Source organism: Nannobrachium achirus (genome assembly GCF_963921795.1).
Source record: "Nannobrachium achirus genome assembly, chromosome: 8".
Classification (NCBI taxonomy): domain Eukaryota; kingdom Metazoa; phylum Chordata; class Actinopteri; order Myctophiformes; family Myctophidae; genus Nannobrachium; species Nannobrachium achirus.
In genome coordinates, this window is record NC_137817.1 from 13,089,666 (window position 1) to 13,116,594 (window position 26,929).

General features: G+C 42.8%; 3 protein-coding genes across 3 annotated transcripts; 1 reads left to right on the forward strand and 2 right to left on the reverse strand.

The window, feature by feature from the left end:
* Positions 1-8,450: 8,450 nt before the first annotated feature.
* Positions 8,451-13,279, reverse strand: foxa3 (forkhead box A3). Its single transcript, XM_080731307.1, has 2 exons — positions 12,823-13,279; positions 8,451-11,582 (listed from the first exon to the last, which is right to left on the reverse strand). The coding sequence occupies exons 1-2, from the start codon at positions 12,892-12,894 to the stop codon at positions 10,215-10,217; spliced, it is 1,440 nt and encodes a 479-aa protein (XP_080587433.1). The 5' UTR covers positions 12,895-13,279; the 3' UTR covers positions 8,451-10,214.
* Positions 13,280-17,514: 4,235 nt separating this feature from the next.
* On the reverse strand, positions 17,515-22,838 carry irf2bp1 (interferon regulatory factor 2 binding protein 1). Its single transcript, XM_080731545.1, has 4 exons — positions 22,331-22,838; positions 20,919-21,678; positions 20,454-20,776; positions 17,515-19,553 (listed from the first exon to the last, which is right to left on the reverse strand). The coding sequence occupies exons 1-3, from the start codon at positions 22,566-22,568 to the stop codon at positions 20,497-20,499; spliced, it is 1,278 nt and encodes a 425-aa protein (XP_080587671.1). The 5' UTR covers positions 22,569-22,838; the 3' UTR covers positions 17,515-19,553; positions 20,454-20,496.
* A 922-nt stretch (positions 22,839-23,760) lies between these two features.
* On the forward strand, positions 23,761-26,570 carry LOC308289668 (uncharacterized protein). Its single transcript, XM_080731411.1, has 3 exons — positions 23,761-23,919; positions 24,928-25,072; positions 25,195-26,570. The coding sequence occupies exons 1-3, from the start codon at positions 23,835-23,837 to the stop codon at positions 25,955-25,957; spliced, it is 993 nt and encodes a 330-aa protein (XP_080587537.1). The 5' UTR covers positions 23,761-23,834; the 3' UTR covers positions 25,958-26,570.
* Positions 26,571-26,929: the final 359 nt, after the last annotated feature.

The window sequence follows — 26,929 nt, forward strand, 5'->3', positions numbered from 1 at the left end:
CACAGTGTACGAATGGAACCAAATGGACCCGTATAAGGGTCCAAATGGTTCCATTTGTACACTCTGCGTTACGGTCCTGTAAGCATCCATTTGGTTAATTAATAATGGATAATGGTTCATTATCATTAATTTAGCTGGGGACTCCCTGGAACCCCCTTCAAGGGCCCCTGAGGATTCCCGGACCCCACAGCTGAGAACCACTGGTCTAACTGTCTCTCTCTTTGCTTGTTCTGTCACATTGAGTGACTTGTTCGTCTGTCTGTGGGCCCCATACAGTGCAGTCTCTCTCTGTCATGTCTTTCTTTCTGTCCGTCTTTCTCCCTGTATGTACTCTGCAGGGCTTGCATTGCCGATCTATTCCTTTTAGTCACTTGCACTGTCCGTCTGTCTATATATAATTTAGCTAGAAATGTACGTTATGCACACACACACACACGCACACACACACACACACACACACACACACACACACACACACACACACACACACACACACATATGTATATACTAGTAAGACACCTCAGGGTGACATGCGACCTCGCCCTAAAGGGCGAGGTCGCGCCAATTCTTGACTATCTGGCCAACCACAGTGTTTCTCTGACGATTCTAGTTGTTATCATTCTGGGGGGAGTTTGTTCATGTTTTTGTGAGGGTATCAACCCTAGGAGACACGGGGAAACATGCAAACTCCACACAGAAAGGCCCTATCGCCAACCCCATCGAGGGTGTGAGCGATGGGGCCTAAACATGGAAATGTGGAGAACACTATATATGGAGATAGTCCAGTCCATCATGTCATAATGGGACTACCGTCATAGACAGTAGCCATTGTTAGGCCGGAGTCAATGGCTGTGTCTATGACGGTAGTTCCATGACATATTGGACTAGACTATCTCCATATATAGTGTTATCCACATCTCCATGTTAGGACTCATATATGGGCATAAAAAGTATGTCATGTGACATCACTTCCTGTACAGACAGTCAGCCATTGACTCCGGATTAACAATGGCTACTGTCTATGACGGTAGTCCCATATGACATATTGGACTAGACTATCTCCATATATAGTGTTATCCACATCTCCATGTTTAGACAGCCAATGACTCCGGCCTAACAATGGCTACTTTCTATGACGGTAGTCCCATATGACATGATGGACTGGACTATCTCCATATATAGTGTTATCCACATTTCGTGTAGCCGCCCTGTACAGGAAGTGATGTCACAACTCGCTGACATCACACTGACATCACAGAGGATACGGAAGGACGGTCAGGAGGATACGGAAGGAAGGAAGGAAGGACACTCAAGCGACACGATTCTTCAGAGTATATGAGACCTTCGGTCGCAATAAACCATATACCGTATACTTAATTGACTGGCATCCCCAGGCCTCTATACTACTAGGTACGCTTCTTTTTCCCTCTACACCAAGGGCCCTATTTTCATCCATTATTTCATCCATTTCACCCTTTATTTCTAAACTCTTTTGCCATTTTGTACCATTTAGATTTTTTTGTATATTTCAAATAGCTGATCTACAAGCTCACACCGTGTCAATATTTTCAAAATAGAAAAAAAAGGCAAATACGTTTAGTGTTGTCAAAAATATTGATTTATCGAAAAGTATCGATTTTGAATATAGTATCGATTTTCAATATGACTTTTCCATAGTTTCAATAATATCGATATTATCGATAATATCGATAATATTGATCAGTTTTTTTACCTCTCTCGTTGGTTTACACCAAAATTCATTTTATGTGTGTCCTTCCTTCTTTGGCTTATTCCTAGTTATTTTAAAGGCCTATTTGTAAAAATCAAAGGCAGGCCTTTAAAAAGTGCACTACTATCTACCTCAAGAAGTTCTGTATTTTTCTTTAAATAAAAATAAACATTTCTGCACTGAAATCGCTTTGGTTGCGTGGTATCGAAAATGATATCGAGTATTGAAATATTTCAAAATATCGTATCGAAGTTAGAAATCCAGTATCTTGACAAGCCTAAATACTTTTAAGATCAGGGGTAAAGCATGGACGAAAACATAACTCCAAATGTCTGTGCCAAAACTAGTTGATGTACAGACAGCATGCTGTCTTCTCCCCACAGAGGGACGTTGGGGTTTATATGGTCTAAAGCAGTGGTCTTCAACAGGGGGTCCGGGACCCCTAGGGGGTCCTCAGAGTTACTAAAGCAGGGGCCTCCAAATCTTTGTGTGATATAAACTTTTTTTCTCCTTTTTTATATTAACCACTTGAACCCTAGCGTCCGTATTCAGAGAACTTTAGCCAAAAATAGCCGGGAAAAAAAAAACGCCTAGTGCTGCGAGGCGTTGTGAGCTTGGGTGTAGAGGGGAAAAAGAGCAGATTAAGTACATAGTGAAAGGTCAAGTTTATTAACTATTGACGGTTCAAGTGGTTAAATATCTGAAAACACAAATTGACATGAATCCAAAACACACTGACGATTGTGCTGTCAAACAATGAAACTATATGGAATCTATGAAAAGGTTGTGGGGGTCCCTGCTTCATCCCTCTCTCAACTAATGGGTCCTTGGCCTGAAAACGTTGAAGACCCCTGGTCTAGAGCATTATCTGAAGCAATACATATGAACAACTTTTTGGGGAAGAAATAAAAAAAGAAAAGACATTTGAAGTTCTGGAAACTACTATTAGAAAACACTTCATGGCAGCTTCTTGTTGTTTGTGTATCTTCCAGGCGTTAGGCATTGTAGTTCTGTGGTTTCTGTACGCTCCTCCTTGCCAAAGACTATGGTCTCTGTCAGGGGCGTCACAAGGGGTAGGAAAGTGGGACTGAGTTACTAGGGCCCAAGGTGGTGGAGGGGCCTTAATTATTTTATACTTTAGCTAATGAAAAATAGCAGATATACAAGCTCACAGCGTGGCACCGAGTGCCGCGCTGCGAGCTTGTAGATCTGCTATTTTTGAAAAGTCGTGAAAATGTGCGCAAATCTTTGAATATATGTATTTTTTAAGCGAACATTTGTAACTCAAATTTTGCTTCTGGGGGGTCCCTGGAACTCAATATTTTGAGATGGGGTTCCGTGGCCAAATACATACTATTTTGGGGGTCCTTCACATGAAAAGGTTTGAGCTCCACTGACATAGAAACATAGGTTTTTCAAAAAAAAAAATTTTTTTTTTTGAAATATTCAAAGATTTTCATGATTTTTCAAAAATAGCAGATCTACAAGCTCGCAGCGCGGCACTCGGTGCCGCGCTGTGAGCTTGTATATCTGCTATTTTTCATTAGTTAAAGCACAGGGGCCCCGCAGTGAATCCTTGTACCCAGGGCCCAGAATTTTGTGCGACACCCCTGGTCTCTGTGTCTTACCTTTTAGTCAAATAGAGAGTGGTTGCCTTGCCTGAGGGTTGAACTGTAGGTCCCCCCCCCCCCCACCTCTCTCTCCTCTTCCCTCCCTCTCCTCGGGCAGTAAGTAAAGTAAACAGTACATCCACCTAACAGGATCCATGGTTGCCTCCAGGATGCTCTGCCTCATTTGAATGTACGAAACACCTATTGCCTCGTTCTGACTGTCTTTTTTTTTCTTTCTGTGTACGTGTCTGTATGGATGTGTGTGTGTGTGTGTGTGTGTGTGTGTGTGTGTGTGTGTGTGTGTGTGTGTGTGTGTGTGTGTGTGTGTGTGTGTGTGTGTGTGTGTGTGTGTGTGTGTGTGTGTGTGTGTGTGTGTGTGTGTGTGTGTGTGTGTGTGTGTGTGTGTGTGTGTGTGTGCGTGCGTGTGTGTGCACGCGCGCGCGCGCGTGCGTTGTTGTGCGAGCGTGCATGCTTGCATGCGTGGGTGCACGCATGCATGCATGCATGCATGGATGGATGCTTATGTGTGTGCCCGTATGTCAGGTGTCCTCATTCATTGTCACACCCATTTAGTTTTATGGAATCATTTTATTAATGACAGAACACATTTTATAAAGCACATCGGTAGTAGCGCACAGCAACACTGAACAAAGCGGAAAATATACTGGCACAAGAATTTCAAGCATCTTTTGACCATACAGAGAGCTTTTGAAGGAATCACTATAAAGTTAAGATTACACGTTTTGTGTGTGCAAGAGATTTAACAGAATGTACAATACCTTTAAGCGTCAAAATCAAAAATTGTGGAATGAAAAAGACAGATTTTAGCTCTATTCTAGCCATTTACCTTTCTATTCTGTTCTTTTTTTTTCTTTTTTTTATATGCCTGTAATTTAAAAACACCAACATTTTGGTTGATGAAATGTCTTTAAAGGTCATTATAGTTAACAACTTAAAATATAATTAGTTCTTATTAGTTGCTTTAGTTGCCACCTCATCAATTATGTTGCCTGAGTAGGTGTCACATTTTTCAGATGGTGTACATTTTGAGTAAAGATCTTCATTTGAGCACGGAAGGTCTTTTTACACTTGTCCAACATCTATTTAGACAGGGCTCCTGATCCTGCATCCTTGGAGGTTTTCACTTAATGATTGTTTTTTGACCATGCATATTGTCACTTACCGGTATGTTGAAAAAGAGATTTAGTGTAAGCTGGTTAAAGTTTATAAATGAGTTTCATTGGCTCAAACTTGGGTCAGAGTGCACAGTAAAATCCTCAGTGCTAATTCATCCATTTGTAACTCTGAGAATGCATGGATGTATCCAAATATTTACCATTTACCCATTATGTTTGTTTGCATTTGTACACTCTAAGAGTCAGTGCGCCGTAAATGAAACACTGAGAATGTAATGGTGCAGGCATCACTGTTTGCGAGAAAGCCCAAATCAAATGCAAATCGATCGGGAACGTAAAGGTCTCCAAGTAGTCTACATGTCTTGCTGTGTACACATGTTCCACTGAAGACCAGTAGTCATATGGGTCGCACTCGCAGCAGTGCCTGAGGGGAACAATACTCTTTTTGTAAGAAAGAAGAAAGAGAGAGTCTGTTGCACCCTAAGGAGATAGATAATTATTATGCAAAACGTGACAAGAGTATCGCTCTTGACTAAAGTTGCCCTCTGGCCTGCACACCAAATGTGTCGTTCTGCAAAAAAAAAGAAAAAAAGTTCCATGGCCCTCTGAAGCCCACGTACGGTATATCGTCACTGTCGGGCAAAAGTTTCAAATTTGTATGTTTTTTCGTAAAGTAAAGCCCTGCTTCATCATACAAGACCGTCGCGCAAAAGTAGTGAAAACAGCAGATCTACAAGCACACAACGCCTCGCAGTGCGAGGCGTTGTGTGCTTGTAGATCGGCTGTTTTCACTAGTTTAGTTAATTTCTTAAATGATAAATACAAAATGAACGGTTTTGGACATACAAGGTTTTCCACCCGACAACGACGATATGATTATGTAAAAACACGAAGTTGACACCAGCTTCACTAAAGTGTTCCCCTGGGTTCAGTTGAAGGCGTAGGTGTGCCTTGCTTAAGGACATATTGATTGAAGCCTTACCCCGATCAACCTTTCCCACTTGGTCTTGAATTGGCAGTCCTCCAGTCAACCCAAGTCAAATCACAGACAAAACCCCCCCAATTTATTTTGCCATGGGGCATTTTTCGTTGGAGGAGATGATGAGGTTGTGAAATATGACATGTTATCAGTGGTCCATTATCTGTTTTTTTGGAGTGTGGTTTGGAAACTGGGTCAGCTCCAGGTCGCAGATTACCGTACATTTTAAGGGTTTACAAATGGACTTTATTTTTCACCCTTTTTCTTTTTAGTGCCTAAATTAATCTTGAATTGTTGGTGCCTTTCACAATTCATCAGTAGAAATATTTTCATCCATTTCCTTTACATAAGTAGTAACAGAAACCTCAGGTATAGGCTTAAACCGTAGACACTATCAGCATAGTCACATGATTCTAGCGTCAGGACATATCACAGTGACATTTTACAATTTGGTAGGTCAGCCTTTCGTGCGCGTGCGTGCGTGCGTGCATGCGTGCGTGCGTGTACACACACACACACACACACACACATACACACACACACACACACACACACACACACACACACACACACACACTCGTGTGCGTGTAAGCTCATTCATCTTTGAGTGTGTCTTTGCCTGCATGCATGTGTGTCTGTCCATATGTCTCCCCCGTCTGTGTGTCTGTGTAGCTGTGGAGACCGTATCAGGCAAGCGCCTACCTATCTTATCAAGCCAACTGCTCTGAAGGGACTATTGTGTGTGCAAGGTGACAAACCACCTTAGATTCCCAGAGGCCGTTTCTTTTCATATGTCAGTGACTGCGTGAGTGTGAGTGTGTGTGTGTGTGTGTGTGTGTGTGTGTGTGTGTGTGTGTGTGTGTGTGTGTGTGTGTGTGTGTGTGTGTGTGTGTGTGTGTGTGTGTGTGTGTGTGTGTGTGTGTGTGTGTGTGTGTGTGTGTGTGTGTCTAATGTGTTCATGTGTTTGTGTAGTGTTTTTGACATGGAACTAGCATGATGAAGATCATGATGCCTTATGTATCTCGAACGCCCTTAAACCAAGTTGAAACCTATAAATCGACCTGTCAGAGAGTTGAAGTGGGTGTCACCGTTATGTGACAAGTCTGACAGGCATGAGGGCTGGGTCGAACAACTGTCAACAGGCTAACAGACAGGCAGGTGGTTAGACAGGAGGCCAGGGGACATGACGGAAAGCGGACAGACAGAGAGACAGACAGACAGGGAGGGAGGGAGGGAGGGAGGGAGGCCAGCAGAGGACTGTTGCAGAAAACGGGATCAATAAGTTAAATAGCAACCCTTATTTCTGCTGACATTTGCTAAATCTAACTTATCTGCCCAAAGATAAGGTATGATCTCCATTTAATTTTGCTTGTAGGTTCATGTTAATAGCGTGATCGCAGATGTCTTACTCTCTCAGCAGTCTTAATGCAAACATTACAGACTATACTCCGATTAAACACGAACAGTCATCTGACATTCTCTCTCCGTTTACTTACTTATTTATTTTTGTACTGTTTTTATAGTTGGTCTATAGCAGGGGTTCTCAAACCTTTTTAGGCCGTGACCCCCAAAATAAACATATATGAACTGGGGACCCCCACCCTGTCAAGCACTTGGAATTGTAGGTATTGCATTTAATGTGACTCAGTTCCACAGATAAATATTGTGAAAATATCAGATCTACATGCTATTCAACGCCTCGCACTGCGAGGCGTTGTGAGCATGTAGATCTGCTATTTTCACAATGTTCGCCTCTTGCTTACAATATTTGCCAGTTTGGCCAGTTTGGTATTAAAACGGTCTTGAAAGTCCTTAAATTGTCACTTTATAAATGTGCAGATAGTGACCCTGTATAAACTTACTGTATATGTAGGACTTTTTACCGTTGAGTGAGACATATTTTTTTTTTTACATTAAGCTAATTATCTGGGGACAACACAAATTAATTTGGGGTCCTGACCACAAGTTTGAGAACCACTGGCCTATAGGGTCAAGAGATGTGCATGTTCACATGCATTTGTGTCTGTGTATGCTGTGTGTGCTATTGCACGCTCCCACATGTGTGGCGGAGGGACAGAGAGGGATGGGTCTGTCGTTTATGCAGAGGTCTGTGTTTGGGGGCTCCTCAGTGTGAGCTCTCTATGTTTAGTCTAACAGCCCAACATGTCATGTCACACACCAGAGTCATTTGGTCAGGAGCTGTTTCAACAAGATGATACTATGCGCACAGCGCTGCCGTGCTAGCCAGCTTGAGTCACAATGTGTTCGTGGATGACTGATGGGACTAATTTGTCTTAAAGTTCCATCAAAAGTTCCCGTGAGCTGTCTAGCGACGGGAATCGACTAGAACAGCGGTTCTCAACCCTTTCAGGCCACTACCCAAATAATGGACCAAAATAATCAGATGTGAACTGGGGGACCCCCCCACCCTGTCAAGCGCTTGTTATTGTAGGATGTTGAGGCATTACATTTAGTTTGACTCGGTTCCACAGAACAATATTGTGAAAATAGCAGATCTACAAGCTCGCAATGCCTCTTTCTTATATTATTTGACGATTTGGCCAATGTTTGACCAGTTTTTATAGTATAGTTTGTTGATTATATTACTTGACTTAGATTGTCGCTTCACTGTCATCTGGGGACCAAAATCATGTCTAGGTTGACAACCACTAAACTAGAACAATCCTTTGTTGCAACTTTAGATTCTGGGTCAGAATAGTTTAGCATTTTATGTGTCCAAACAGCAAAAAGTGTTCTGCTAATTTTAGTTGACAAAGGTTGATTGCAACTCGGGTGAGATTGTTGTTATTTCAAAGCAACTTTGTATCATTCGCAAGATACTTTTTTATATCAAGATAACGTCTATCACGCAACACTGAAAAGGATTATTTTTCTTTCATTTGCCTCACTTCATTTATTTTCGTGAACTCACAAACTCCTGCCATATGCATGCATAATTCGTTTTCTGTAACTTAAAGGAAAAGACAAAAGCACTGTTTCTCCCCGTCATTTTTGCCTTTTTAATATGAAAAGAAAACATAATCAATCCAATCACAACATTCAAACAAATGACAAAAAAAGAAAAGAAAAATACAATATATTATATCAACACACTTTCCAAAGTCTGAAAAGCATCATAGCTTAAATAAAACACATCTTTCTTCAAAACTGGAATAAACTGAACAAAGAACAGCGTATGACCTGAAACCTCCGCGTCCTCTGTTATATACAACGATAATCCTTCAATAGACTGTCAGTTTAAATTGATCTTACAAGATCAACAATAATTTCATATTTAAAAAAAGCACTTTTGAGTATGAGGCTTCTGCAACATCAGAGATTGACGCAGCCCAGCTTTTGACATCATCACAGAGTCTGAAGAGTTGATCCAATGAGAGAAGTCATTAGTAAGCATTGTTGTAACACACACACACACACACACTATCAGGCCCACCCCAGCACAGTGGGAGCTCACATAGTGCAAAGTACTGTATGTAAATCTTCCAGTAGTGCATCTCTCCTCCCTTCTACTATCTTTAGTAACCGAATGAACTCAGACACACACATTCATCACCCTGCTATCAGTTGTGAAATATTCAAATTATATGAGTTTGAGACAAAATATAACTTTTTTTTATGATGTAATGTCTACTGGAGGTAACAATAAAAACAGGGCCCGTTGGAAGATGGGGTGGGGGGGGGGAAAGAAAAAGAAAGCAAATAAAACCTGACATGCTAATTACCACAGTTACTGTCTCTCCTTTTAATTTTTCTTCTTCTTAAGCGCCTCCCATGGTGCAGGGGAAGCAGCCATTCTTCATATCAACCGAAAACAACCGTCCACCATTTTGTTTGAACAAACTGTATGAGCTACCCGCGAGTTGACGGATGTGTGATCTGAGAAACATGACTATAACACATCAATATAACAAGGTTTTAGTCTTTAATAGAAATGTTGTAACACAAAAAGAATCATCTGGACTTCACTTGTATCCTACTGCAGTAACAACTGCTTAGAGCAGTAACCTGAAATTCACCTGTCTTTGGCAAAAAACAAAAACAAAAACACCTCACATTTGGGTTGTAACTGGTCAACACAGCATACTATACAAGATATATTAAAATTTATTCCCCTTCATAAATAAATGCAAATATCCTTTTACACCCACATTAGCTCTATTTACAAATTGTACAAATCATAATTTTCTTCATCTCGTACTTCTATGTGGCTGAAGAAACTGTTTTATTGACAAAATGCTTAGGAAAAATAGAAATGGCAAGCAACGACTAGAAAGGAATGGTATTGGCTTCTATATGGACTTACACAGATGAGAAAAATGTCTTCATCATCAGCTCAGTATTGATAATATCCAGTTTTCAGATTGAAGTCTCAGGTTCCTAGATTCCATGAAACTCGCCTGCATGTCCCCTTGTTCTTCTGTGACCGCCCACCCAGATGTTAAAAAAAGAAATAAAATAAGTTCTTTGGTCCATCAAACACGGCAGCCATTTTAGATGAATGTATGTCTCTCTTCTCTCAGACAGACAGAGAAAGTTATAGAATCTACGGAAGAGAGTGAGAGAAAAGAAAGGACTCAACAATGGAAAGAGAGACCTCACAGTTGTCCTTTTTTTAACCACTGAGAAAGACAGAGACTGCGTTGAAAATAAATGACAATCCTTGCCTCCTCCACAGGCCCTCTGCTTCATGTCCCTTTAGCTGACAGTTAGGAAGGAAAGAAAGGAAGTGTCCCTCCATATTAGGAGGCATTGAGCACTGAGCGGCTGTACAGGGTCTGGTAGTAGGCCCCTGAGTCCATGGCTGCCGGCCCCTGGGGGTCGTAGATCTGCTTGGCCCCCATAGGCGAGCCCGTGGCGTAGCCGTTGTAGGCCATCACCTGGTCTTGGTAGGACTTCAGGTCCATCTTCTGCTCGTTGGACATGAGGTTGGTGATGGAGAAGGGGTGGTTGAAGTTGTAGTGGGGGTCCAGGTTCTTGAGAGCGTCGCCCTGCAGGTCCAGGTGCTGCTGCATGGGGCTGGAGAGGAGGTGGGGGCTGCCCCCCAGGGCGTGGGCGTGGCCGTGGAGCAGGGAGTTGGAGAGGGAGGAGGAGGAGAGGGACATGGTCATGGAGGACGGAGGGATGGAGCCGGCGGAGGAGGAGTTGGGCGGGAGGGAGCCGGGCGGGCTGTGGTGGAGGTGCGAGGAAGGAGGTGGTGGTTGGGGGCAGTCTAAGGGCACCATGGAACTCCTGCCATGCTGTTGCTGCTGCTGCTGCTCCTCGGAGGAAGAGGAGCCGGGGTGAGAATTGTCAGAGTGGGCGGAGTCGGCTCCCTCGGAGCCTCCCACGGGGCTGTGCTCCTCGTGGAGGTTCTCTCCGCCGTGGCCTCCCTTCGCCTCCCTCCCCTCCTGGCCCTTCCCGGCCTTCTTCGCTGACTTGTCCTCGATCTTGAAGCGCTTCTGGCGCCGCAGGTAGCAGCCGTTCTCGAACATGTTGCCCGAGTTGGGGTGCAGCGCCCAGTAGGAGCCCTTGCCCGGCTTGTCGGGCGAGCGCGCCACCTTGACGAAGCAGTCGTTGAAGGAGAGCGAGTGGCGGATGGAGTTCTGCCAGCGCTGCTGGTTCTCGCGGTAGTAGGGGAACAGGTCCATGATCCACTGGTAGATCTCGTTCAGCGTCAGCATCTTGCTGCCGCTCTGCTGGATGGCCATGGTGATGAGGGAGATGTAGGAGTAGGGCGGCTTGGCGTGCGTCAGCGAGCGCCGGTAGGGCTTCGGGACCTCCTTGGGCCCGGCCCGGCTGAGGGAGGTGGGGGAGGGGTAGCCCAGCTGGCCCATGGACTGGCCCATGTTCTGGTAGTGGGACAGCGAGCCCAGGGAGGCGGAGGTGGGGGACCCCAGCTGGGCGAGGGAGCCCGGGTTGAGGGAGGAGGCCACCGGCGAGAGGGACATGTGCCCGGCGCCGGAGCCCATGGAGGTGAGCGGAGAGCTGCTGAGGCTGGAGCTGGGGTAGGCGGCCATGTTCATGCCCGCCGGAGCGCCCGTGGGGTTCAGGTTGATGTAGCTGTTGATGGTTCCCATGGCACCCATGGAACCGAGACCCGAGTTCATGGTGCTGGCAGAGGAATACATCTGGAGAGGAAGAAAACAGCATAGATATGCATTAGTGGTTGTTGAATTGTGAGTGCATTTTTAATAAATTAAAAAAGAGAGAGAAACGTTGCATTTATAGCAAATAATTAAATATTAACAAAAGATTATTTTATATAAAAAGTAAATGCTGTTTTAATGAATATAACTGTGTTTTCTAACTTTAATTGTTCATCATTCCAGCAACATATATTATAGGCCTTTAGAAACTTTTATAACGAAATAATAAAAGATCTATGAATAATAATATCAAGAAAAAAGCGGTTGGTTTTCCACTAATGGTTAGTCTGGCAAAATAAGCCTTATCAATGGACAATGCAGCCCTTGGTATGCGCGGACAGGACATGGATTTCACATGGCAATGTTAACCTGAAAATGCGTAAAAAGCGCGTCATGAGTGCAGCAGTTCCTTTCAAAGCGTTTCTTGCGACCATTTCATGGAACAACTTTGTGTAAAAGGAAATGTCCACTGCAGGCTTAATCAGATTAATGAAAAGAATCAATGTTGTTGTTGTTGTTTTTTTTTTAAATAAAGATTATATTTGCTGTTCGTTATAAAGCGACTGAAAAATACATTCTAATATCCAAATTAAACACCTCGACAAAACGGGCATAAGGGAAGAAAGAAAGAACAAATATTAAAGTACTATTTAAATAAAGAAAAACTAACAAAGAAAAATGTCTGATGAAAGCACATTAATGACTGTTTAAATATTACCTATAAAGCTTTCTTCTCTTTAATTTAATCAAGTCCCTGATAGGGTGTGGAGATTACCTATTGATGGAATTAACTCTAATCGAATTACCGAGAAAAATATCCTCTATTTCCTTTGCGATGGTGTTTGTAACTTTATTCAATTCCAAATTGAATTGTCTCAAACTAAGGCTAGAACAAAAAATATATATAATTATGCTTGTTTACAAACTGACCATTTTTTTTATTTCGTTCAGTGCTTCGTTTATTGGAGTAGGCCTGCCGTTTATTAAGTTCGTTATTTAGTCTTTTGGGCTATACATCGCATTTATTATTACATTAAAAAATAATAACCCGAACGGATTATGCAAACTGTTCGGCTATGACCAATCTATTCCCTTTAGAGTTATGGTGACAAATCAAATGAGAAGCGTAAAGCCTAACGTAGACTTAGGCCTACTTAGTAAATATAATGGAATAAGTGCGAGGGCCCGCTGTGTGCAATAGGTTATTTAAACGCATCCTTACCTCACTGGCTTCGCTGTAGAAGGTATTCCACTCTGGAAGATCGTGAGATTCCATCTTCACGGAGCTCAACATCCCCGAGAGCACGCTTTGAAGTAGAAAAACGCACACTCGGCCAAAATATTGAAGAAAAAGAAAAAGAGAATCCAAATGTTGCAAAAAGAATCGGGGAACTGACTGATGATGTTCAGAAAAATTCCAATTGGAAAGTCGCTTCCTTTTCCGAAAAGGACAAACAAAAAAAGGAAATAAAACTAAGAAGCCTTCGTGATGTTGGTGTGTCCTCGTATTAGTAAAGCAAATATTTCGTATTTGTCAATCATCCATCGTTTGTTTATCGTCGATAGATTTGTAGACTATAGAGACGAGCCTCTGCCTTCAACAAACACCGCTTGGAAATCCTCACACAACTTCTGGCTTGAATGTCCCACTTGTGGGCCCGGGCGCTCTGGGCTTTGACTTGACGGGCTTTCTAAATACAGTCCGGGACTTTTGACGTGCCCTCTTATAAGGCGCAGGTGAAGGCCCGCCCCCGCACTGGAGATTTGAATACCGAGGCAGGAACCAGGAAGAGCCGGGGAAAAGACCTATGCTATGTGGCCCCCTGGCGTGCTGTATATTGGCCTGGTCCCGCAGCAGACATGCATGCAGACACCCTCTACTATACAGCCCAGATGTTGGCCTGCTGCAATGCATTCTCCACATAATAGTCTTTTGTTTGTTGCATAATACAGTGTGTTGGACAGTAACTAAGTAGCGTACATTCACTTGAATACACACTCATATACAGTGTTGGACAGTAACTAAGTAGCCTACATTCACTTTAGAATACACACTATACTTATTGAGTATTATATTATGATTATTATTATTATTAGGTTATTATTATTATTATTATTGTGTAGTATTTTTGCAAGCTCATGAAGTACACATGTTGTACTTTTGACTCCATCACATTTCTAGAAAGGGAGTAATGGGACCCAAACTTAAAAAAATATAGGCCGTTATGAATTCAAATAGCCGATACAAGCTCACAGTGTTTTTATTTTACGTTGTTGCTTTGGCAATGTAAAGGCATGTTTTCAGTTTTCTCATGCCAATAAAGCTCCTTTGAATTGAAAATTGAATTGCATGCTGCATGTGAGATGGCAGATCTGCCACACACACACACATATATATATATATATATATATATATATATATATATATATATATATATATATATATATATATATACACACACACACACACACACACACACACACACACACACACACACACACTCACTATTTTTGTATTATTTCTTTTATTTTTTTGCAACAATTTTTTTACAGTTGCACTGTTTGAGCATTAATGTGATCATGAGATAAGGAGGTGTTGTCTTCAGTGTGTTGGAGTGCGTGGTGCTCATTGCTCATCAGAGGCTGTGAGGGAATCCCTGCAAGGACAACGTGTGAGAGTCGTTAATTTTCCTGGCTATCACTTCTAGGTGTTACTGGTGGCATCGTTCATCAGCAACCCAACATGAAGGCCCTGCATTGTTTTTTGTTGTTGTCGTTGCTTTTTGCTTAAACCGTTTTATATGACAACGATAAATGGCATTATGGTGCACAACCCAGCATGTCTGCAGGCCTATACGCAAAGATAATTTGATTTTAAATGCTAGTTTTAGGCTTCTGCATAGTAACAATTCTCTATTAATTCTGAAGGTGCAAACCTTTCTTTTACACTCCTGCATTCAACATTTAGGCCTAAATGACATTTGGACAGATCAGTGATCCATAAACACAATATATAGGCCTACTAGTGTAGGTTACATTTGCCAAAAACCTATATGATAAGACAACTTCCAAAACCATGCCTTTTTAGGAACGAATTAAACACAATAAATAACATAATCCAATGTGTTAACGCACCCCCCGCGGGCCCGCAGAGCTGTTTCCTTGCTTGTGGAATACACATCTCCACTTGACGCAGACAGGAGGCCTTTGAATGTCAAAGGCCCGGCCTAATGGCCGCTCAATGGACATGTAATGGATGCGCAGGCGGGTGGTCCGCGGAATCACCCCTGAGACAAGATCCCAAGGAAATAAATCACCAAGGAAGGACACCGTCTGTAAAATACATTTCCTCCAATGCACCATATTTATCCAATAGTTTAGCCTATATTGCGCATTTATTTATGCCGCGTAAAAGCTTAAAAGTGGCATAAATAAACTGAACTGCATCAGATGTTAGGTTAGCATATTGCAAATTAAGCATCATATTCATATCCTGACCACCGTCACCTCTCAACCAGCCAACGATTATCGCGTGTTTGCAAAACATCAAGTCGATTAACAACTTGAAAGAGCTTCTAACACGTCCAATGTAGGCATATGTAATGATGTAATTAAGCCTGGGGCAGAAATACACTTTCATAAAAAGAGACATAACTCAAAGGGCATCAGAAGGTCTATAGGAATGCAACAAGTGTATTTTAATAATGAGCAGATACCGACTGCTTAGAAAAGTCAAGAGGCTGAGTTCATCCGCCGGTCTCAGCATGCATATATTCACAGCACATTTAGCACGTAATATGTTTGTAGAATGGTTAGGCCTTGGCCTTCATGTTATATAAGTGCGTGTGCTTTCTGCTTTTTATGTTGCTGTTAGTGGTTCCTGTGTAAATAAGCCGTAAAGCTTACTAGGATCTCCGTTTAGTTGACCTTGTGCCAGTAATTTGCGCTGTCATGAAACTGTACTTTTTTCTATTGCAAACTGCTAATAAACTCTTCAATCAATCAATTAGCAGCCTATTGCGACCCTTACCCCTGCACGGCATGCTGTAGTGACAAATTAACCTCTTGATTCTTATAAAAATAGGCAGAGCAAGTCAAGAGCAAGAGGGAGCTTTTATAAAGCAATGGTATAGCCTATACTCATCTCTACATGACCCTAACCCTAACCCTCCTAAAGTGACCATTTAAGGACTTCCAGGAAATGTTGATGCCAAAAAGGGGGAGAGGAGAAATAAAATGAAAAAAGACCATTATTGCACCAACTGTATAAATAGCTATAGACTGCAGCTATTTTCACAAAATGTATCTGTGGAACCGAGTCAAATATAATGCCTCAACGCCTACAATTCCAAGTGCTTGTCAGGGTGGGGGTCCTCACTCCTCAGTTAAAGTTATGTTTTTTATTCGGGGGTTGCAGCCTGAAAAGGTAGAAGCACTGGTATAAAGACAAGAGCGACTGGAGGAGTTTGCCTCAGTCAGTCAGTGCAGGCTGTCTTGTGGTTAAAGCTCGGAATGGGGTGGCCTTTTTCCTCTTCACACGCTTTTGAGATGGTGAATTGCTTTCTCTTTGCAACACACACTGCCATATCCTCCTGCTCTGCTGGCAAGCTGCTTTTCATGCCAATGGCCCCGGCTCCGTCCATTAACACCTCTATAATTGGTTTAACAATAGCCTTAATGAGTTGACACTAATAGAGGAAATGACAGATCAGGCTATGCATTCACCGCAGACACTCTCCCACTGTCCCACACAACAATAAACATGATGCGCCATGAATGGGCCACGATCTTGTTGGTTATTGTGAGTCGTGACACATCGGCGTACGCACGTTATCTGTTGGCAGTGGTGGGAAAAAGTACAAAAATGATTTACTTGAGTAAAGTATAAATACTGTAATGTAGATATAGCATAGGCGTACTCTGTTACATAGGCTACTCTGTTACAAGTAAAAGTCCAGAATTTACTCCAGTAAAAGTACAAAAGTATCATTATAAAAATACCAAAAGTAACCTAACTCATCATGCAGAATGACCCATTTCAAGTATTCAAATGTAGCTATAACATTACAATCTTAGGCTACTTTATAGCCTATGCTGGGCAATTCAACACAATGTCAAATAATTGTAGTGTAGTAAAAAGTAAGCTAAATTATCGGAGTAGAAGTAATTGTGGTATCAAAAAATGAAAATACATCATTTTCATTTGTGCCTGTTCTTTGTGTAGTCTGGAGTTTAGACTACACAAAGAACAGGCAAGACAAAGCCAAAAGAACGCACATCCACGGTCGTCGTTGTCATCACATATTTAAAGAAAGGTCGAAGACCGCCACCTAGTGGCCAAGGGACAGCCTTTCTGTTTGAGAAGAATATCCGATTGGTCATACAAGTGCAATTACACTGCTGTGAAAAAGGTAACCAGCTTGGTTTCCAATGGATGTGAAATATGCAATCACTTAGCAGCATGCATGTCCTTGGTCTAACGGTACCAATCGTGTCCAGAGCCATTTTTTTAACCCAGCCCAGTCCAGACTAATATCCGATACGCTTTGAGGAATTAGTATGAGCAACGCCAGGCTATATATTTTTAAGTTTATCAAACCATTACATTTTTAAGTCTCACTCTCATTGCTCCCAATGCTCCCATTCTAATACGTTGTAAAAATTGTGGGAACTTGCATGGGTAAAAATAAAAAAAAATAAAAAAGGCAAAAAACTAAAAAACACCTTGCTAGACTCAAGCCGAGCGACTTATTAAGTATACACTTAGAAATCATGGATGCAACGTTATCATCTCATTTATTAATGTTTTCATATTTTGTACATAAAGAAAATGAAAACCATCACATCTAACAATGACGTGTGACAGAAAACTACAACATAGCCATAAAAGACAACTAAAAGACCATACCCCCCAAACAATTAATGGCCTACCTCACCTGCAAAGGTTTAGGATAAAAGCAAATAACCACCAAAGACAACTGAAAAGATTTGGTAAATTATTCACAAAATAAGATAAAAAATAAAAAGCCATTGCACTCCTACTTCCCCTGAGGATCCCAGACAGACTTATAGACGGTAAACATCTTATAAAGGCACTTCTGAAGGATTGCATGACATGTCAGTGCAATTCAAATTAAATTCTTCTTTTAAAAGACAGAATTCTATGACAGACCTGATCTGTAGGCTATAACTAAATATAGAAGCTAAATATAGATTTCTATATTAAATTCTATACATTTGTATGTAAATTTCTGTAAGGAAAAATATTACTACTAAGGCCATGTGGGGCCAGTAAACTGGATGAATAAAAATGAATTTTTTCCAAGATATACAGCTATATATTTTCCATAATAAATGTACATCCCTAGATAACCGTTTGGACATAAAACTACCTTTGGTTCTTCTGTGCTTGAGTAACGAGGGCGTGTATATATATACAGTATTGCACGTTAAAGTGAAAAACTGGCCCCCAATTCGTTTGTTGTTGAATAGTTCAGTTTGTGAACATGAACAAACTCTCACAAAACCTGGAACCAGAGACCACTCTTTGGAGTTATCTCATGCAGATAACCCAGGATCCCAGGCTTGGTTTCCCAGAAATAAAGCCTGGGGAAATAAATTCTGAAGCGAAAAGAGGATAGAATTGGGCTGGGCCACGGACAATTTTACTACTACACGGTAAAAAAACATAGACGGATCCTGGTCCTAGCACTCTACGGCACCACTCACAATAACAATTTAGCCATTCAGAGGGAAGTGAGGTTTGAGGGCTGGCCACGCAAGACTATGCTGCAGACAGTGAATGCACACTCATTTCATAAGCTTACAAAACGTTTTGCGTTTTAACATCCCAGCAAACTCTACTATAATGTAGTGCTAACTATATTTGAACTACAAAATGTACTTTGATCTAAAAAATTAAATAAAAAAAAAAGGTCCATGGTCATAAACGTGGACTAAACTCTCCAGGGATCATATAATACAAAATATTCTGTTTGATTTTCAAACAACATACTGTACAGGGGTAAGCAATCCAACAATTGTCTTTCCTTATATATTCCATATTGCTTATACTTTTAACTATAGACTGCAGATACACACTATTGTGACCCTATACAGTATATACCATTTAACATTCTCGTATAAAATAGGCCTAATCAATAGAACCTTTGATGTACATTCTTAAAGGCCTCCAGGCTAGCCACAATACACACCAGTCTCTCTTTCTCTTTGTAATGTAGAGAACATTTAAATTAAACTCTTATTTGAGAATTTAATATTTCCCCGAAATAAGTGCTACTTGCTGGATCATATCTGTGCTTTACCAATGGACCTTTGTGACTCAGCTGCCAGCCTTTTGCATGGAGATTGCAGTGACATTCCCTTTAGTACAATGAGAAACAGAGAAAATGGTGTGCATCAGACCAAAGGCTGGACTAGATCTGACAAGAAGCCAAATATTCAGAGAGAGTCAGAATAAGACAAGGTTGATGCTGGGACACACATGAACTGTTTTTTTTACAAGGCAAACATTGTCCCTTCTTCAGGTCACCTATAGTCAGATTAATGCAAAGCTGCAATATCATGAAAAACAAACAGATCCCAGGTCTGTTGTCGTTGTTTTTTCTGGTGGCATTTGTTTTGTTTTTGTTTTGTTTTTTCTGTAAAAATCCCTGATTGTGAGACACTACACAGAATAATTTGCAAATACCAACACAAATACATGGGAATACTGAGGCTTCAAATAACATATTTGAATAGTGAAAAAACAAACAAACAAAAATGTGAGAAAGTCAGATATTTCATATGAACAATGTTGATCAAATCAGCTGATGTGAGATGATGTTAGGACCTGTGTGACAGCTATCTCAATGAAGGATTGGTAATCTCTGTTACTTCTAGCTTGGATCAGTCCGGGTCCAAAGATGCCCCCATCTGGTATGACACATGACTCTGGAGAGACAAAGACACACAATTATAAAACAGGTAGTTCCGACGAAGCAATCCGATTGGTTGAAATAGCTTTCTACCCGCGTGAATAATTAATAATCGTGCCAATAATCCCGATAACCCACCCACTCTTGTGTAATATTGCTTAATCATACAATGCCACCACCAACATTAACTGTTGGACAAAATTCTCACATGTCTCCTCCCTTCTCCACTCCCTCCACTGGCTCCTGGTTGCGGCCCGCACTGAAAACTGATGCTGGCCTTCAAAGCAGCCCTTTTAAAAGGTACAGCTCTTCCATGCATCCAAAGCCTGATCAACCCCTACAACCCCACCCGTTCACTCAGATCAGCCAACACAGGGATGCTGACAGAACCCTCGCTAAAAACCTCAGGACACAAATCCACTCGTCCTAGACAATTTGCCCTCCTGGCCCCCAAACTGTGGAATAAACTCCCTGTTGCACTTAAAACAACAGACTCACTCCCTAGCTTCTGCCGCGGACTGAAGACTCACCTCTTCAGACTCCACCTAGGCCCATAGCACTTACTGTAGCTCACCTACCCCCCAATGACCATACGTGAAAGCTACATAGCATTTGTATAAATAAATACGCAGATTTATTTTTTTAAAGGAAGCAGTCTCACTTAGAGGATACGTTTAAATACTAAATAAACTAACATATTTCATCCCTCTAGCCTTCATCCGCATTTGAAATACCTAAACTGGACCAGCTGTAAGCTAAAACATCCATTAACCAATCAAATAGCGTAGGGTGCTAGAGTTCCCTCATAGTTTTTAAATAATTAAAAGTCCAAACACAATAATGTTAACCCAAAGGGTGCCTCACACATTATAGCATGAGCAAGCAAGACAAAACTCAGATGTCTGTGTGAACCTGCCTGTTCCTGCTTGGAGTCCTGGTTTGAACATCCACCACCATCATCATGTCTCCCTCTCTTTCTTGACCGTGACATCCCCACTTCCAGCGCCACCAGAACTAGAACTGCTCCCAGCGCCAGAACCAGCTCCTGCTGAGGGCGCAGAAGACGCTGCTCCACTGCTTCCACCAGTACCCAGTATAGTTGAGACTTCTCCCTGCATGAAGGCCCAGGGGGGGCTGTTGGGGGAGCCATCCAGGGGACAGCGCTCTCCACTGGGGCAGTACACCTCACCATCACCCCTCCGGCCCTGGATGTATGTTCTGGTGCATGGGAAGCAGAACCTAGATGGAGGAAGATGTAAGAGATTGGTTATACTGATTAAAAATAATAACGTGTTATTACAACATAACAAAATACACAGCACAAAACAGATGGTGGTGATAAAGAAGTGAATCAGAACTGCTTATTTGAAAAACAACAAACCTATGCCCTGGCACAGACGGACACTGAACAAAGTGCGTGTCTTCCAGCCTCTCGTGACACAGCGTGCAGGAAAGGGTTGCTCCGGTGGAAAGGGTGTTGCCAGCTGATGCTGATCCCAGCTCTGATGCACCCGAGTGGGGTAAGGCTGCGGCCGCGGCCTCCGCAGAAGTGCTGGATCCCAGGGGCTCGCCTCCAGACCTTGCGGCCAGTGGACGTGGCTGCCTGGCTGGGGAGGAGGCAGGCTTCGGGCTGGTCTGGCTCACGCCTCCGGCCGCCGAGGAGGGCGGAAGGCCAGCGTTCTTGCTACCACTACTGCCTGCTACAACCGTGTGGACCTGGGTCAGTGTCTTGTTCTGTGACTGGGATGAGCTCAGTTCACGTTCCAGCTCTGGAGTGATGAAGGGCGCGATACCCATCCCTATGCCCAGCTGTCGCCGGCTCATCTCCGCCAGCACGGGGGCAGGGAAGATTAGAGGACTGCTCATGGGAGCCGTCCTGGCGGTCAGACCAGCTGGCATGCCCGTCAAGAGCCCGTGCGGAATACCCGCGATACCCTGAGTCACTAAGCTCGGGGGGATGGCAGCGCCTATCATCGGTCTCCGGCTGCTGCTGGGGCTTTGGCGGTTGACCTCTTGCAGCGGCTGTCCGTCACGATGCAGCCCGTTGGGTGGCACACGCACAATGGTCTCTCCTCTCCCTCCTCTCTCGAAGCGCTCTGAATGCGACCTGCCGACGTCTGCCGACACATCTCCTCTCCCACCTGATTGATTGATTGAAGACTTTATTAGAGGTTTGCATAGGAAAAGGTACAGTACAGTTCACTGATACAAGGTCAACTAAAAGGATAAAGACCACAAGAAACCTGGTGGCCCAGGGGCCTCAAGCAGCACCCATATTCACTTAATGCAGCCCACAGGTTAATATCAGAATACTGATATATTATTGATTTCAGCAGTTACTATTCCAAACGCGCAAACATGACCTGCTTTAATTACTTAGTCTATATTAGTAGCTTAATGACTAGTGTTAAAATGTTATTTTTTTTATGTCCAAAGTATTTGTATTTACATTCAAAAAGTTACCTAATATACCGTAACTAAATGCATTTGAAATTAAATAAATGCTACTTTACAGGATTTCAATTAAAAAATAGCAAAACAATATTTAGAATTATAAATTAAAAAATAGCAAAAATAGCCATCTGCTATTTTTTGCAAAAAAGTAGGCCTAGGGCATTGATTTTCGGAAAAAGTAAAAATACAGATAACAGGTTTCTGCCAGACAGACAGTATAATGCAACGTGGCCCAATCTGGAGTGAGTGTGGAAATATAGTGGTCCCCTTTCTCTCCATCATCAGAGCTGCCCACGTACCCCTGCAATTTGAACTCAGTAAATTCATACAAATTCATACCTGTGCCGTATTTGTTGGGAGAAGGACCGGGCGACCTGACGTTGCCGTCCTGCATCCCGTGGGTTCTCTTCAGCTGTCTGGCGCTGGCGATCAGGAACTCAATCTGGTTGGCTCCCTCGTAGTTCACACAGCCCCGGCACACCACCTCGCTGAAGTCCCACACCACGGTCCATGGCATCTTAGGCAGGTCGCAGAGGTAGCACCACTGGCGCCTGGAGGACAAGCCTGGGGATGACATGGCTGGGCTGGCTAGCGAGCTAACGTTTAGCGGAATCAAAAAGAGCCAAGCTAGCGTTGCTAACGTGGTTAGCTCACGTTAACCTATTTAGATTTTTGACAGGTGCACGGCGACTGCTCGCCGCGGTCGACGTTCTATCTTGTCTCAACAAGTTTCGTGAAACTTCAAAACGGCGTCACATGTTCGAAAAACGGTCGAAAACGGGTGACGCTTTCAAGTTGTCGCGACTTTTCTTTTGACAAGTTTCGTTTTGTTTACCACTTCTTCGGCCTCTTCTTCTTCTCGTCTGAGCTGTCAACCGCTTCCCCCGACGGACGATGGAAACGGTTACGCAATTTCACGACGTGCATTGTGGGTGCTGGAGTTTTCCTAGCCCCGAATACATGACGGCCATATACATATACATAGAGTCATAGACCGTCATGTTTCCACCTCAACTTGGCTTAGACAAAGAGCAACGGTTTGAGCTACAAACGTCAGATTTTAAAAATAAAGTGCTTAACCAAGTCTCATTTTAGTCAGACATGATGGCGTTCAACCAGAATTAGATGTCGCTCCCGGATTGTTTAATAAAAAGCATTTTTATCCGACAGATTTCAGTTTTCCCTTGTATTTCCTGGTTTTCCCAGAGCCCTCTAGTTCATTTAAGTCAACGGAGATGACGGAAATGACGCGACTCTCCACTAGGGGGAAAACCAGGAAATACAATAGAAAACAGAAATCTGTCGGATAAAAAAGCTGGTTATTAAACAATCCGTAAGTGGCATGTAATTCTTGTTGAACGGCATCATTTCTGACCGAAATTAGACTTGGGTAAGCACTTTATTTTTTGAAATCGTTTACAGCTCAAACCGTTGCTCTTTGACTACCTCGCTAGAAGCCAGGTTGAGGTGGAAACATGACGGTCATGTATTCAGGGCTGGAGATTTCCATGGCGAAACGACTGTAACAGCGGGTTGCTGATCCGGCTTGGGTCAAGAGCGGATACGGAAACGTCGCATGCGTGTACGTGTGTGTTTGCAAAGTACCGGATACAGTAGGCGGGTTTTAAACCGGATCACAGTGGTTAATTCAGAATGGAAACGAGGCTTTCCACAGCCAGTGCGGAAAGCCTGCAGACTCGAGGTTAGGACTACAAGAGAAACTGGAACGGAAGTTATGCACGTGAAGAAAAAGAAGGGTAGGGTTCATTACTGTTTGTCTGTCAACACGTGTCTGTGATGTTGCCATGCGTTTGAGTAGTTTACAGACACTCTGACCAGTACAATGTCTAAAGACACATCGTCCTCATCGAGTGAAGAAGATGAACAGGATTCCCCTGCATCATCCGCGACACAACGGCAACCAAAGGGTGAGTTTACAGATGTTGTTTCATTGAGGAGATAGCTTTAGCCCAGTACGCTATTCGGGGTGATGGAATAGAGTAGCTGGTTTGCTAAGTATGTTCACCCTAAACTATCTGTATTCTGTACACTCTTGGAGAAAGATATCCATGGTGATGGAATTTGAGCTATGAATTTGAGTCACATTTAAGTGGGCTCGATTGTTTATCCTGCTATCAAGCCACTGTTGTTAGCTTCATTAGTGTACCATTGTACAACAGACAGTACACAATTACATGACGTAGTCTTTCATGAGCCTGATCACTGTTTTCTTACCGACCAATGCTTTAGCCTAAAGCATAGCCTAAAGCACCTTTAGGCCAGGGTGACTTTCTGAAGAGTTTCTTATATGAGATACTTCAATGGTTTCCAGTGGAAATAAGCTTAGTCTTTTCATGGATCTCCTTTTAGTAGACCTTGTACCAGTGAACTGTACCGTCATGAAACTGTACCTTTTCCTATGCAAACTTCTAATAAAGTCTTCAATCAATCAAAAAAGAGTAGCAGTGATTGCATTTAATAGTCCATTCATTGTACACAGCAGTTTCACCAACAATCAGTCGTCAGTGTGCTGTGATGTCCCTCTACAGTCTACACTACTGTAGTACAGCTATGGGTCAATTTTGGTCCATCAGCATCATGATAGCAGGATAAATTAGAATTAAGGGGGGATGCAACCCAACAGTCTTGTAGATCTTTATGTTTGCCTATTGTTGTTATTATTATGCCCACAATAAGGATGCTAGGGTTCATGTTTTTTAAATAAATTAAATTTAACATGTGCCCATTGCCCACTTTATTGCCATCTGCAAATACCTGACAAGCCATGTTTTAGCTTAACCAGAAACTGCTGAAGGGATGCTTACAACACATCATGTGCAATTGTAAATAGCTTGAGTATGTATGGTTGTTATTGTGCTCAGGTATGTGATTTGTCCAGTCAATGTAAATTAAAATTCTCATATTCTCATCCACAGTAAAGAGGCCCTCAAAATACCAATGCCCCGCTGAGTATGTGACCTTCAGCCATAAGCCATGCAGCAGCCTTCTAGCAGACAGCTTGAAAAAAGACAACCAGGAATTATGGCTCCTTAAAGCCCCTGCTAGCTTCAACCCTGAATGGTATGCAACCACCTTTTATGCTTTTTCTTTATTTTCTTTATATCTGTCCTTTTCTTGTTCTCAAACCTACTTGTATTTCCTTACCAAAGACGGCTAACAGTTTTGTCCCACCCGCCATCCAGTTTCAGTGGCATCCAGGTGCCCCTGTCGGGTCTCCAGACCCTACGGGTTCCCGCTGCCGAGGGCGGAGCTGATGGTGCCAGGAGCCAGCAGATCTACAGCATCCTAGCCTCTCCTCAAGGAACCCCACAACTCCGCCTCCTCACCAGCCACAGCCAATCCCTGGAGGACATGGAGTGTGCGCCCGCCTTCTCCGGCCTCCTCAACGTGTGCGAAAGCTACGGAGACGTCGGCGCCAACCAGGCCCCTCAGGCCATCCCAGCCGCGCCGGCTCCGTCCATACCTGCCGGACTGAAGCAGCGGTTCAAACCCTTTGGCAGTAAGACTCCCGTACTCACTTGTGTGGCGGAGAGCGAGGCGGACTGCACCAACGCACCTTCTTCGGCGACACTCCTACCGAGAGTGGTGAAGCGTTGTCCAGAAGAGTCGAAGAAAAAGAAGAAGAAAGAGAAGAGGATAAAGGTGGAGGCAGAGGAGGTGGTGGAGGTCAAAGAGGAACCTGTGATGCAGACTATTGAGTTTGACCCCTTCCAGGATGCTGATGTTTCGGTGGAGAAGAGGAAAAAGAAGAAGAAAAAGAAGGACAAAGAGAGAGGAGAGGTGGAGGAGGAAGTACCAAAGGAAGAGGAGGCTGCCCCACTCTTTGAAGAGGTGGAGGTCAAAAGTGAGCCTCTGGACATTGCATACGGTGACGTAGAGAGCCTAGAGACCCCGGGAAAGAAGAAGAAGAAGAAAAAGAAAAGCAAAACTGATGAAGAAGACTAGTCCATTGTTTTATTTTTCAGTATTTGCATTTAGAACTAGGTGGCAATTCACTTTAAAATGTTTAGGTTCAAAGTCAATATCTTGATACATCTGTTTTAAGAATGCCTTTGTTTCAGAAAGAAATGCGTTTGCAAAATGAATATTTGAAAGTGAATTGACCCCACTGCTGTCATGGACACTACTCCTTCATCCGTTCCCTTCCAAACCATTCGTTAAAATAGTGAAAATAGACGATCTACAAGCATACAACCTTTCGCATCGCGAGGGATTGTATGCTTGTAGATCTGCTATTTTTCACTACTCCTGTGCTCTTGAAACTCTTCAAAAAACATACATTTGAAACTTTGAGATAGAAGGTTTCTGTCTGAGAGAGACGATATTCTACTTCTCAAACTCAATTGGTCATCACAGGTTCCCCTTTAACCCCCAACACCTCTTCTGCCTTCTCCCTTATAGTGATGTGGATATGTTTAGACAGGAGTAGACCAGTGGAACATGATTGCGTCAGCATTCAGAGATGCTGTGTTAGAATTAAGTCAGTTTGTTCTGTTTGACCATTGAATAGATTTCAGTACGTTAAACTGAATATATGGTATGTTAACTACTGTGTTTCCAAGCATTTTTGTCAACAAACCATAAGACAAAATAATAAATGGAAAGAATTCATTGAAAAATGAAATCGTCTTGTTTTTCTCCATGTGATCTATAGACGCGTTCGGCCACAATGCGATATGACCCCTAGGCCTGAAAACATAAATAGCACATCACTAGTCTCGCGTAGCCAGACAACTATTCCACAATCTCCGAATGCTATATAGAGTCTGGAACGGCAGCCCCCGAACGGCGAGTATTGGAAGTAGCCACTGCTGCACTGAACTGTAGTCCCATTGGACACAACAGAAACACAATGGCTCAGACAAAGTCATTCGAGCGGCATATTCTTATGGGTGTATAGTTTTAGAAAACGTTTGA